The 13506-nt window shown below is 49.6% G+C and overlaps 1 protein-coding gene and 1 pseudogene across 1 annotated transcript; one reads left to right on the top strand and one right to left on the bottom strand.

Moving 5' to 3' along the window:
- The first annotated feature begins 321 nt into the window (after window positions 1-321).
- Window positions 322-3018, top strand: LOC136534353 (U11/U12 small nuclear ribonucleoprotein 25 kDa protein-like; annotated as a pseudogene).
- A 9386-nt stretch (window positions 3019-12404) lies between these two features.
- LOC136534352 (uncharacterized) lies at window positions 12405-12710 on the bottom strand. The gene has a single exon (XM_066526805.1). It carries the CDS (start codon window positions 12708-12710, stop codon window positions 12405-12407), a length of 306 nt encoding a protein of 101 aa, XP_066382902.1.
- Between the last annotated feature and the right edge of the window lie 796 nt (window positions 12711-13506).

The following is a 13506-nucleotide window of genomic DNA, read 5'->3' as shown; positions in this document are numbered from 1 at the left end:
AGTGGAATTCCAAACTCCTCGGCCGCCGTAGGCAACATCAGGAGGCCGCGCTCCTCTAAGCTACTAATCTACGAAACGCCCACACAGATCGCTCCAATAGCTCACGTACCTTTCACGTAGGTGATGTACGAAGGCTCGCGTCACTTCTCGCAGGCAGCGCACGGAGAGCTGGAGACGACGGCGACGAGGAAGGCGGCGGACGGCGGCTAGGGCTAACGGCCGCGGCGAGATATATTTGGGCCTCCGCGGCGGTGGCCGATGCTGCAAGCTTATAGAAGACGCGCCCCTCCGTCCAAAACCGGGACTCATTCTAATCGGACGGCTGTCAACTACGCGAACCTTTGTGACACTGATACTAGGGCCCACATGTCGGTCTCATAAATCTCATCGTCCCTGCCGAGCTCGATCGCCGGCACGCCGCCGTTGTGGGGCGATCCGCCGCGGAGCTCTGCTCAGGGACCTAAGGGAATCGTTCTCAACGGCGGCGGACATGGATTCGGGTTCCGGGAAGCCCGAGGAGGTGGCTGCTTACCAGAGCAAAGAGGCCAAGCAGGCGAGGCTTCAGTCCATGCTCGCCGCCGCTCCTCGACGACCCCATACTCGCGGACGTCCCCAGGGAAGCCCTCCTCGCCGACGTCGACACGCTGATAAACCTCGAGCTCGGCAGCGCCATGAGGCTGACCGTTGTCAAGTTGGACAACACCTCCTTCGGTACACATCGATCCCCTTCAGACCTCACATTCTTGTTCCCCTTTTCATCACATTACCATTCAGTACATGCTGTAGCCCTTGAATCGTACTGTATATTTTAATTCAACTTGATTGCTTATCTGCTCCTTTTATTCCTGTGAAAGAGGTGGCGGTGTTGAATTCTGCCACTGTCAAGGATCTGAAGCTGGCTATCAGGAAGAAGATAAATGAGATAGAACAAGAGCAGATGGGGCATCGTCATATCTCATGGTAAGGAAACAACCGTTCCTGTTTCCTCTTGAAAAAGATAACATTTCCTGTGGACATTTGCATGCTTATAAGTGGTTATTGATACTGTGCATTACTCTTTGTTATGCTTGTTACCTTGGCATCTAAGCTGGGTTGTCCTAATCTAATTTCTGATGAATGTTCTTGACATGCTACCAGTGGATCTTTATTATTCCATATCTCATACACTGAACACTTGAGCAATCTGATACTACTGCACATGTATGTCCTGTAAGGTATATACTGATGGCTGAACAGAGACATTAAGAAACACAAAAGCTGAAGTTTATTTTGATTTTCAGTTTGATTTTGCACCCGAGGTTCACCTGTTTAGGTTTCAAAGTTGAATGTGTGTACATATGGCTAGGCAAACCTTTTGTAGTTTATCCAGTGATTTTTTTCTCTCGATTTTTTTTCAGTTGGGACTTAAGTAAATATATTTTTCCAAGATTGTTTTATTTGTTTGAGCTCAGTCTGCTGTGTACATAAAGAAGTTGCTGACCTAATTTTGACTTCTCAGTTATTGAGAACCACATGACCCAGTACTTTCTACACTGTCTACTAGCCGAATACATGGTATCCTTAATCCTCGGTTCCTACCCTCCTGTAGCTTTCCTTCAAGCATTTTCTGGGGCCTTCCAAAGTGGCAAAGTGTGATCCCATTTCCATGGTTATCGCTTTCCATAGCACTCTTACTGTCTTACCTAACAATATGGGTGGTAGTCGTCAGTGAAAGGGTTTCTGAAAACTGAATTTAGTATTTAGTGCTGCTAGTTTTCAGCCTAAAGTGTGGTGCCTATTTGTTGGAGTAAGCCTATCCGGATTGTGTTGCTTTTTTGGCGAACTATAAGTTCTGAGTGGGTCAACTATTTTATTTATGTAAAAATGCTGCTAAAAGATGGACATCCCATGGTATGTCTGTGTGCTTTCACAAGTATGTTTAAGCCCACATGCCCATATGCTTTCACAAGTGTAAAACTGATTATTGGTTCTACCTTTGTGATGTTAAGTAGGCTAAGGAATGATGTACCATCCATGTAAAAGCTAGAGCAGGATCCTCACTGAAGCTGAAGGTGTAATTACCAACCCATCGTGTCCTTAATATAATGTAATATTGTGGGGTTGGCAGTTCCGATTTCTGAAGTTCAGTTATGCTTTGTGAACTACATTTTTCATCAATTTTTTTTCTAATCAGGAGAGCTACTATGCTGTGGAATCTTGTGTGTGTTGGTGTGCACTGAATAGTAATGACAATTCTGAGTTTTGTACTGCGTGTTCTATTAATTCTTGGGCCTTCATTTGTTTCTGCTTGATACAGGAAGCATGTCTGGGATAACTACTGCTTGACACATCACAATGAGAAACTGATAGATGACAATTCAGCACTTTCTGCTTATGGTGTTCGGAACAACTCTAAGGTAGTTCTTCTTTTTGAAGAAATACATAGTTTCTTCTTATATATTTTTACAGAAAATATACATGTTCATTTCTGGAAGACCAAATAAGGTAGCTCCTGAAATCAAGAGCAACCACTTAGAAGCATCAACCGGTTTTGTTCACCCTTTAATAATTGCATCAGTTTCTGTAGTGTTTTGTCCTTAGTTCTATGTGTTTGTCTAGGTTGTTGTGGACATTTTAGTCCACACTTTCAATATTTTGCTGTAAACTTTTGGTACTTATAACAGGCTCCTCCACCCCCTTTCAAAAGAAAATTTCACATCTCTGTCTCTGCTATGTTTATCTAGGTCTGTTTCTCGCCGCACGTCATGTCCAGAGTACATCGGAAGCACTCAAGAAGAAGAAAAACACCGCTTCTTCCATGGTCTTAGCAGGAAATCGTAATCCCAGCTCGTGATTTTTTAGCTAGGCGCAAAGCTGGTGCCAAGGCATCGGGAGTATCATCCTTTTCTCAATGAAGTAGAGTGGTCACTTCAGAAAAGTGATCGAAGCTTTGACTATGTCACTTATTAACTGGAAGCATGGATTATTCATGGAATATGTTTGGGGCTCACGTTATGTACTCAGTAGCTGCTCTAGTTGTGTAAGCCGTTTATCACTGTGTGGAATTTACAGTAAATCCACGAGAACTTTGACTATGTCAATAATTTTTTTCAAAAAGACGGATAACTATAGTAGATGCAGGGAAAATATAAAGAAAAACGAGAGATTACAAAAAGGACTACAGCACGACAGGCCACTACTGTCCATCCCCCGGAACCGAGAGAAGGAAACAACTGAACGGTGTAGCGTATATACGGCTGGCCTCTAGAAAGCCAGCAAAAGAGAACTAATAAGAGGGGGAAAAAAGGAGAACCGACTCAAGTGTATGTCAGTTCTGTTCTATACTTGTGTTGGGCGTTAATTAATTGTTATATATACGGAATTGCTACTGTTGAATTATTATATCAGCTTGTGTTCTCTAGTTCTATGATGGGCTATAATGTTTAAGGCCCATTAGTGAATATGGTTATTCTAAAAAAAACTCTACCTGCGTGGTTAAGACACCACCTGACATTCTGCTTAAAATAGAAGGAAACCCTCTCACGCTGGTCAAGAAAAACCCTTAAACCTCTGCCAGGCCCATACATAGCAGTACTGTTACCCATGTGAGATCTAGGTCGGTCCTTAGACCTGTGGTAAAAACGCGCAATTCTTGCGCATGCGAGGCTCGGAGTCGAACTCCCCACCGGCTGCTTCCCACAACTGGATACCAACCATGGAGCTATCAGTTCGTTCACAATATAGTTATTATGAGAACTACAAACGGTTAAAAGATCATAAGTGAAGGTAGAAGATGAATCATCAATTAGTCTCATTGTCGGTGTGAAAAGTAACCAACAAGTAAATATTTGTAGTTTTACCGTGCGTTGTGATCGGATGTGGCCTAGCACTCAATAACATAGGATTTATACTGGTTCAGACAACGTGCCCTACGTCCAGTTTCAGTCGATCGGTGACTTTATTTCTGAGCCCAGGTGCTCAAAGTTTGTTGTGGGGTTACAAACAAATAGGAATGAGAAGGGGGTGTTAGAGGCCCGGTCAGACTCTAAACCAAGCGGCTAGAATGATGGGTGTTCGAATCGTCTAGCTGCTCTTTCCGGGGGAGAGCTAGAGAGAGCGTCCTGCCTCTTTTCTTATGAGAGCTAAGAGAACGTCCAGTGCCGAGAGGACGTCCTCTAGAGAGGAGAGAGCACATCCCCTTCTAGAGTTGAAGGGGATGGCCTTACAAGTCAGAGAAAGAGAGAATGGATACGTGTGCTACCTAGTCTTGTTGCCCACGCTGTCGGGTACAAGAAGGTCGTCGGCGCCCACAATATTATTTATGTCAGACGCAGGTGGCAGGCTCTACCGTCTTCGCCTGGTACAGTGAACGTCGGCGCCTACAATACTGTTTGTGCTCTGACATGCCTGGAAAGTTGCATGGTTCCTGTCTGGCATGGCCTAGTGGCACTGTCCTGAAGGCACACAGGGTATGGTAGGGTACAGTCCTTGGAGGCTCTGGAGGCGAAGCAGAAGACCCGGTCGATACAGGGGGCGCGGGGCGCGACCCGTGAGTGGTCCTCGTCCGATCGGCTCGTCGTCAGCCTATCGGGGCTTTAGGGCTCTGCCACTTTTGTCTAGGTAAGCATTCATGCTTCCTCCTGTTCTCATAGTAGAGTATTTTGAGTGTGAATAACCCGCGCTTGTTTGACAGCAGCCAGGGGCTGGCGGGACTAGGAGTCTCCCCACCTCCCGTGCGAGAAGAGTGGGGACCCAGCCTATAGCGGGTCGTGATGAGCGGCAGAGGAAGCAGGCTGGCGGCGGCGTGACCTTCCTTACTGGGGGTTGTGTCTTCTCGGCCAGTTGCGAGCATGCCGGCAGCGGCGGCGGCAGTGATGGCGGCGATCCCTATGGTAACAGCGAAGGTTGGGTAGGAGGTGACCCTCGCGATGCCTCCCCCAACAACTGTGGAAGAGGAGAGGAGGGAAATCGGGCTTCCTACCTCGCCCGGTGGAGGAGCGCACGGTTCTCCCTACTAGTCAGAGCTGGAGGGGTAGGGAGGAGACGTGGCTAGGCCGGAGGTAGAACATCTGCTGGTGAGCCGTGGAGTCCAGGCAGTGGAGATCCCCTTCTCTGGCAAGGAAAACACCGGGGTGGAGCCGCCGGCCATCCCGTCGTCCCGGGAGCTTGTGATGATCCGGTCGTCGCATGATACTATGATGGCTGGATCTTCCAGTGGGTCGGGGGCGACCCACGAGCTGGTGTGGCCTTGCCCCGGCGAGCCAGAAAAGGCCTGGTTCATCCTTTGTGACGAGGAGGAGGCGAAGCTCTGGCATCTACTCAGGAGAGAGAGGACTTTCGATGGAGTCCAATCTTGCCCTTACCAAGCCGAGGCTCAAGAAGGCCTTGGAGAGGGTTGAGCTCATCCATCAGGCGGTGACAGTCGACTTGCCATGCGTTGCAGAGGTAAGTTCTCTACATTTTTGGTGTTATCCTTGACTCCTTGGCCTTTTAATGGTTGTCTTAGCATGCCTGCTTCTTATCTCACGGGATCTGGAGATGATGTCGATCCGTAAGTTCTGATTTCTTTTAGAGGAGCTCGGTCAGATGGAGCATGAAGTGACATCATCACGGCGGGTTGATGAGCTTAGGCACTAGCTGGAGCCTGCCCACCGTGAGTCCCAAGACCGAGCGCCCGAGGCGACAGGAGCACGAGCGGCGAAGCTACATGCGGTTGAGTGGGCAACTGCCGCCGAGCGAGAACTTAACGCGGCAAAGGTCCACTAGGCGGAGACCGAGGCGGTGCTTCAGAAGTCCTTGGAGCCTCTGGAGGCGGAGCGAAAGGCCCGGTCGGACGCTGAACAAGAAGTGGTTGCGCTCTGAGGGCAAAGGAGTCGAACGCTCGACTGCTCGAGAGGGTGACTCGGCAAGAGGAAGGACTCTCCATTCTTGAAAGCATCCGTCTTGGTATGTATCTGTTCCACCTTCGGTTGATGCCTCAATTTTTTTTTGCTTTGCTTTTGAATTTGTCATCTTTTTCTAGAACTAGGTGGAAAGATCGGCTCTCTAGAGCAAGAGCTAGAGACGGCCAAAGTAGCGGCTGGTCAGAACGCAGAGGCGCTAGCCTAGTCCCTTGAGGAGCGACGCACTCTCGAGGGAGAGCTCGACCAGATTCGCAACGTCACGTAGGTGGTTGTCTCTGAAGTGTTCGGGTCAGGACCGAGCACCAGTACGCCCGCCGTCTAGCTGGCGGAGGTCCCGAACAAAGTTTGGGCGCTCATCTCTGATGGCATGTTCTACAGGATGTCGGGGGTGTTGACCTCAGTGGCGACCCATCACCCCAATCTAGACTTCATGACCATCTGTAGAGGGTACGCCGATGGGTGGAGCATAGACGAAATCCATGCACCAGAGGAGAGTTTGGTGCCATATGCATAGATGGTCGCCGAGCAGGTCACCACGCAGTGGGTGATGGAGGCTCGCCGTTCGAGCATGGCTAAAGATGTGCGCCGAGAAGATGTTGTCCAACCTATGGAGGGAGTGGAGCCGGGTCAGAGGCGAGCGTTGTCTAGCCCCCAACAGAGCCGAATGTCGTCCCGACCGGAAGTAAGCTGCCTTCAACCTCGTCAACCGTCCCTCAACCGATGCCGACGGGGGGGGGGGCATAACAGAGTTTAGAGTAGAAATAGTCAATACATGTAAAAGATGAGTTCGTGGGGGAGCCCCTGTGTGAACAGTTTTACATTCGTGTATATTCTAAATTCGTTTTGTCATGAAATCACTTGTGAGGGGAAGCTTGTCCCATCTGCCCTTGTTTTTACCCTAGGCATAGCTTAGTTTCTTGTCCTTTCTTTTTCGCACCTACCCGTTGACCTATAGGCTACAACCTTAAGAACCCGGGCGTGGCCCACGAGGTTCATCTACTCGTAACCGTAGGTCATGGTGAGGTGTGATCGGTCGGGAATTTAAAACGCAAGCTACGTAGGGTAATCAAAGGAATGGAATGCCCTTTCATTTGGGCGATGCCCTTTCATTTGGGCAAAAAGTATTACTACATGATAGTAAAAAAAGGAGAGTGGTGTCGTACCCCCATGGAGCCTCCGAGCGACCTAGGCCAAGAGTGCTTGGGCTGGGGTGCTATAGGAGCAAACGTTGAATGGAAAGAAACGGTAAGACCGAGCTTTATGGGAAGAAATGATGTAACTATTCGATGTTCCATATGTTGGTGAGAACGTTGCTATTGTCGTCTTTCAGCTGGTAGGCGCCTGGTTGGATCACCTCGGTCACCATGTAGGTTCCTTTCCATGGTGGAGAGAGCTTATGTTTGTCCTTGGTGGACTGGGTTCTCCTGAGTATGAGATCTCCAACCTCGAGGATCCTCCCCCTGATTTTTCTTTCATGGTACCTATGGAGAGTTTGCTGGTAGCGAGCTGAGCGAATGACGGTCATCTCATGAGCCTCTTCGAGTAGGTCGACCGTGTTCTGCTGAGCCTTCGTGGCTCGGTCTTGGTCAAAAGCCTTCACTCTTGGGGCACCGTGATCGAGGTCGGAGGGCAACACTGCTTCAGCTTCGTAGGCCAGGAAGAAAGGTGTGAACCCTATGGATCGGTTTAGGGTCATTCTCAGGCTCGAGAGGATCACTGGGACCTCTACAACCCATCGCCCGGCATACTTATTGAGTCGGTCAAAGATGCGGGGCTTGAGTCTTTGGAGGACCATGCCAATGGCTCGCTCGACTTGACCATTAGTACGCGGATGTCCGACCAAGGCCCAATCGATCCTGACGTCATATCCGTCATAGAAGTCTAGGAACTTCTTTTTGGTGAAGTTTGTTCTGTGGTCGGTGATGATACAATTAGGAACACCAAACCGATAGATGATGTTGAGGAAGAACTTGATCGCCTCTTTCGAATGGATATTGGTGATGGGCTTCACCTCTATCCACTTGGTAAACTTGTCCACTGCTACGAGCAGCTGAGTGAAGCCGTCTAGGGCGTTTTTGAGGGGTCCGACCATGTCAAGGCCCTAGACCGTGAATGGCCAGGTGATGGGGATGGTTTGAAGCTCCTACGCCGGCAAATGAGTGAAAGCTCTAGTTTGGTTTTGGTTAATTGATGAAACCCTAAGTGCTAACCTAGTTTATCAAAGTGATTATGAGATAAGTAGCACTACTCCAAGTGATGAAGCAATGGCGAAGATCATAACGATGGTGATGGCATGGTGATGATCAAATGCTTGAACTTGAAAATAAGAAAAACAAAAACAAAAGGCTCAAGGTAAAGGTATAAATAGTAGGAGCCATTTTATTTCGGTGATCAAGACACTTAGCGAGTGTGATCACATTTATGTTAGATAGTCGTACTATTAAGAGGGGTAAAACTCATATTGAAATACGGTTATCAAAGTGCCACTACATGCTCTAACTCATTGCATATGTATTTAGGATCTAGTGGAGTGCTAACATCCTTGAAAATGCTTGTGAAAATATGCTAACACATGTGCACAAGGTGATACACTTGGTGGTTGGCACATTTGAGCAAGGGTTGGAAACTTCACCGGTGGAGTATCCGCACGTAGAGTGCGAACAGTCCAATGGTGCCACTGGCGCCCTATATAGAAAAAGACAGGGGTTCACAGAGTGACCGGACGCTGGGGTCCTGCGTCTGGTCAGTAGTAGCAGTAAGAACACGTCTCGGTCTTGTGACCGGACGCTGGCGCGAAGAGTAACCGGACACTGGAAGGGTGCGTCCGGTCAATGCTGACGTACGCTGACATGGTGGTGCACAGAGGAGACATTGAGTGATCGGACGCTTGGTGAGTCCGGTCGAGCATGACCGGATGCGTTCGGTCGTGAAATTTTGCGTTTGGAACCTTACTAGAAATGACCAGACGTTGGGGTCCTGTGTCCGGTCACTTTCTAACTGATGTGTCCGGTCATCGCTTGACCGTTGAGATTGAGCGATCGGCGTTTGAAGCCTATAACACGTGGCAAGTATTGGGCGACCGGACGCTGGGGTCCTGCGTCCGGTCGAACTGACCAGAGCGTCCGGTCACCCCGAGTTGTGCCTAGTGAAGGGGTACAATGGCTCTATTTCGTGGGGGCTTCTATTTAAGCCCTATGGCCGGCTCAAGCTCACTCTCTTGGACATTTGCATTGACATAGCAACCTTGTGAGCTTAGCCAAAGCCCTCCCACTCATCTCCATCATTGTTTCATCATCATTGTGAGATTGGGAGAGAATCCAAGTGCATTGCTTGAGTGATTGCATCTAGAGGCACTTGGAATTCATGTTTCGCTGTGGGATTCACTTGTTACTCTTGGTGGTTGCCGCCACCTAGACGGCTTGGAGCAGCGAGGATCGTTGAGCGGAGGTTGGTGATTGTCTCCGGCTCTAATCGTGGTGATTGTGAGGGGTCTTGTGCCTCCCCGGCGGAGAGCCGAAAGGTAACTCTAGTGGATTGCTCGTGTCATTGAGTTACCTCACTTGTGGGTAGGTTCTTGCGGTGTCCAATTGTGTGGACGAGGTTCATGCAACACCTCTTAGCCATCGAACCACCAAGTGTTGGTCGACACAACGGGGACTAGCGTGCCGGCAAGCACGTGAACCTCGGGAGAAAAATTGGTTGTCTCTTGCCCTTTGGTATTCTCCCGGTGATTGATTTAGTATTCATCTTGTAATTGGTTTACTCCTCTACATGGCGGTATAATCACCCTACTCACTCATTTATATTCTTGCAAACTAGTTGTGGCAAGCTCTTTAGAGTAATTAGAATTGAGAGCTTGATTTGTTATTTTAAGTTCATCTAGTGGAGCTCTTTAGAGTAGCAAGATTGAGAGCTCTTAGTGAGTAGTAACATTGCAAGTTGTGTGCCTAGTAATGATTGCAACTAGAATTGTTAAATAGGTGGCTTGCAACCCTTGTAGAGCTAGAGCGAGTTTGTATTTCGCTATTTGTCATACTAATTAAATTGCTCTAGTTGATTTGTAGATTTTTAAATAGGTTATTTACCCCCCTCTAGCCATATTAGGACCTTTCAATGAGTTTGCCAAGCATAGAACTAGCATCCCTCATACCTGTGGACGACCACCTCTGCATCTTGTAGCGTAGTGGGCTAGTAAAAATCTTGGTGAAAGGCTTTGTCGACCAGCGACCTCGAGGTCGTGTGATGTCTATAGATTCTAGCGTGGACTTTGAGAAGAAGCTATTTCCCTCGGTCAGTCGGGACGCACTTCATGAGTACTCCCGATGAGCTCCGTTTGTAAAGTTCATCACCAATGGCGACGAACGTCTTGGCGCATCAAGCGATTCATCATGCTTCAGTCCTTTCCGATGGGAGAACCTCCTCAAGGTGGTAGGCGAGCAGTGGTGCTCTCCAGTCGATCGGATCAAGCGCCACCATGGTGATTTCGGTGGGCAACGTTGCCGTGAAGGTGCTCAGGTCAGAGCCCCCAAGCGATTTGTCAAGGTCGGGGCATGTCAAGAGATCGGAGCCCCTGAGTGCCAGATTGGTGGTGGAGTGCATCTGGATTAGATCCTCTAGAACATGGGTAGATGGCTCATAGAGATCATTGATGAAGACCCCATCTAGAGATAGAGCTCGCCTAGCCACTAATTTTGCGAGGAAATCGACGACATCGTTGTCTTTTCGGGGGACATGATGCAGTTCGATCCCTCAAAATTTGTCCTCAAGCCTACGCACCTCCAGGCAGTATGCTACCATGAGAGGGCTCTTGCAGGAGGACTCCTTCATGACTTAGTCGATGACCAACTCTAAGTCACCGCGGACATATAGTCGCATGGCACCGAGCTCGACGGCGATGCGCAATCCGTTGATGAGGGTCTCGTACTCCGTGGTGTTGTTTGAGGCTGAGAAATGGTGACGGATCGCGTAGTGGAGCCTGCTCCCATTTGGGGAGATCAGAACCACTCTAGCCCCCGAGCTGGGTGCCATGACTAACCCATCGAAGTACATCATCTAGTACTCGTGGGTGATGTCCGAGGCCAGGAGCTGGACTTCCATCCATTCGGCGATGAAGTCAGTGAGAGCCTGAGACTTAATAGCAGTGCAAGGGATATACCTAATGTCATGGCCCATGAGCTCGAGAGCCCACTTGGAGATCTGTCTCATGGCATCGTAGTTGCGAATGATGTCTCCAAGCGGGTACGAGGTGATGACCATGACCTCGTGGTCGATGAAGTAGTGCAGGAGCTTCCGGGTCGCCATCAGCACGATGTATAGAAGCTTTTGAACCTAGGGGTATCGAACCTTGGTGTTGGTAAGTACCTCACCGACGAAGTATACTGGTCGCTGGACCTTTAGGGGGATGTCCCGGCTCCTTCCTCTCAACGACGAGGGTGGCGCTCACAACATGGTTGCTTGCCGCGACGTAGAGGAGGAGGGATTCTCCCTGTTCCAAAGCGACAAGAATTGGGGCCAACGTCAGTGATGCTTTGAGGCTTTCCAAAGCATGCTGTGCCTCCTCTATCCAGACGAATGTGTCTATGTTCTTGAGAAGTTTGTAGAGAGGCATCCCTCGTTCGCCTAGTCAGGAGATGAACCGGCTCAGGGCGGCCAAACAGACGGTGAGCCTCTGTATGCCCTTGATGTTGTGTATAGGGCCCATATTAGAGATGGCCGTGATTTTTTTGGGGTTGGCTTCAATGCACGCTCGAACATGATGTATCCGAGCAACTTCCCCTTTGAAACCCCAAAAACACATTTTTCGAGATTCAATTTGACGCTGAACCTTCGAAGGTTCGCGAATGTTGCGGCCAAGTTTGCGATCAGGTCGCTAGCTTGAGCCATTTTCACCACTATGTCATCTACATAGACGGCGATTATTAGTTTTGGCCGCTCGACTTGGTCAGGCTGGTTAGGCAGGTCGATTTGGTCGGCAAAGCACTGCTGCATGCACCACTGATAGGTGGCACCAGCGTTCTTTAGACCGAAAGGCATGGTTACATAACAGTACAAACCATATGGGGTGATGAATGAAGTCACGACCGGGTCAGATGCTTTCATCGCGATCTGGTGGTAGCCAGAGTAGGCATGCAGAAAGGAGAGGATTTCACATCCTTAGGTGGAGTCAATTATCTAGTCTATGCGTGGCAAAGGAAAATGGTCCTGTGGACATGCTTTGTTGAGGCTAGTATAATTGACACACATTCTCTATTTCCTGGTCTTTTTTCATAAGGATAGGATTGGCCAGATAGTCGGAGTGGTATACCTCTTTGATGAATCCGACTACCAGGAGTTTGGCGATCTCCTCGCCTATGGCCCTACGCCTCTCGTTGTCAAAGCAACGCAGTTGTTGCTTGGTGGGCTTTGAGCCTAGGACAAGGCGTAATGCATGCTCGATGACCTCCCTTGGTATGCCCGGCATGTCAGAAGGTTTCCACATGAAGACATCGTGGTTGCGCGTAGAAAGTTAGCGAGCTCGCTTTCCTATTTAGCTGGGAGCTTGGTCCCGATCCGCACCGTCTTGGTTGGGTCGGCGGGGTCGATCCCCACCACCTTGGTTTCCTCGGTTGGGTGGAAGGCACTCGATGAGGTCGGCTCATTGCAGTTTGGGACTGCCAGAGTCAATGAATTCCCGAGCTCTGGGAGCTCGGCGGAGTTGATAACGGTAGTGGCGAGCTCGTAATGCTCGCGGTCGCATGTGTAGGCGTGCAAAAATGTGCTACCCATAGTGATGATGTTGTTCGGTCCCGACATCTTCAACTTGAGGTAGGTGTAGTTGGGGATTGCCATGAACTTGGCATAGCATGACTGCCCCAAGATGGCGTGGTAGGACCCTAGAAAGTCCACCACCTCGAAGGTGAGGACCTCTGAGCGGAAGTTGGCTCAGTCACCAAACATGACGGGTAGGTCGATCAGCGTGAGTGGGTACGCTTGCATCCCCGGGATCACACCGTGGAAGGGAGAGCTCACTGGGTGAAGCTCCGACTGGGCGATGCGCATGGCATCGAGGGTGTCGACATAGAGAATGTTGAGGCCGCTACCGCCGTCCATCAGCACCTTGGTGAGGTGCTTCTTGCGAACGATGGGGTCAACGACAAGTGGGTAGTGACCTGGTCAAGCGACGTGGGAAGGATGGTCTCTCTAATCAAAAGTGATCAGGGAGTCCAACCAGCTAAGGAAAGGGGGGACGATCATCTCGACGGCACATGCCTCTCTGTAGCATACCTTATGCTGGCGCTTGGAGTGGACGGTGTTAGATCCCCTAAAGATCATGAGGCATTCCTTAGGGTTAGGGAAGCCATCGTCATCCATGCCCGCCGTGCCTCCTTTGTTGGCCTCCTCCTCCTTGCCTTTCCCTTCCTTTGGCTTGTCGGCCTACCGTAGAAAGTGCTTGAGGAGCTCACAATCCTTGTAGAGGTGCTTGATGGGACAGGCATGGTTGGTGCATGGACTCTCCATGAGCTTGTCGAAGTGGTCAGGCTGGCTCTACTGGGGCTGCTTACTCGCACGATCGGCTACAGCGATCAAGGCTGGGTTTGTCGGTCATCGCCGATCCTTCTTGCTCTTCTTCCCATGTGTAGAGGGC

The sequence above is a fragment of the Miscanthus floridulus genome, unplaced genomic scaffold, assembly GCF_019320115.1.
Source record: "Miscanthus floridulus cultivar M001 unplaced genomic scaffold, ASM1932011v1 os_1836, whole genome shotgun sequence".
Classification (NCBI taxonomy): domain Eukaryota; kingdom Viridiplantae; phylum Streptophyta; class Magnoliopsida; order Poales; family Poaceae; genus Miscanthus; species Miscanthus floridulus.
This window is presented reverse-complemented; position numbering and strand designations above follow the sequence as displayed.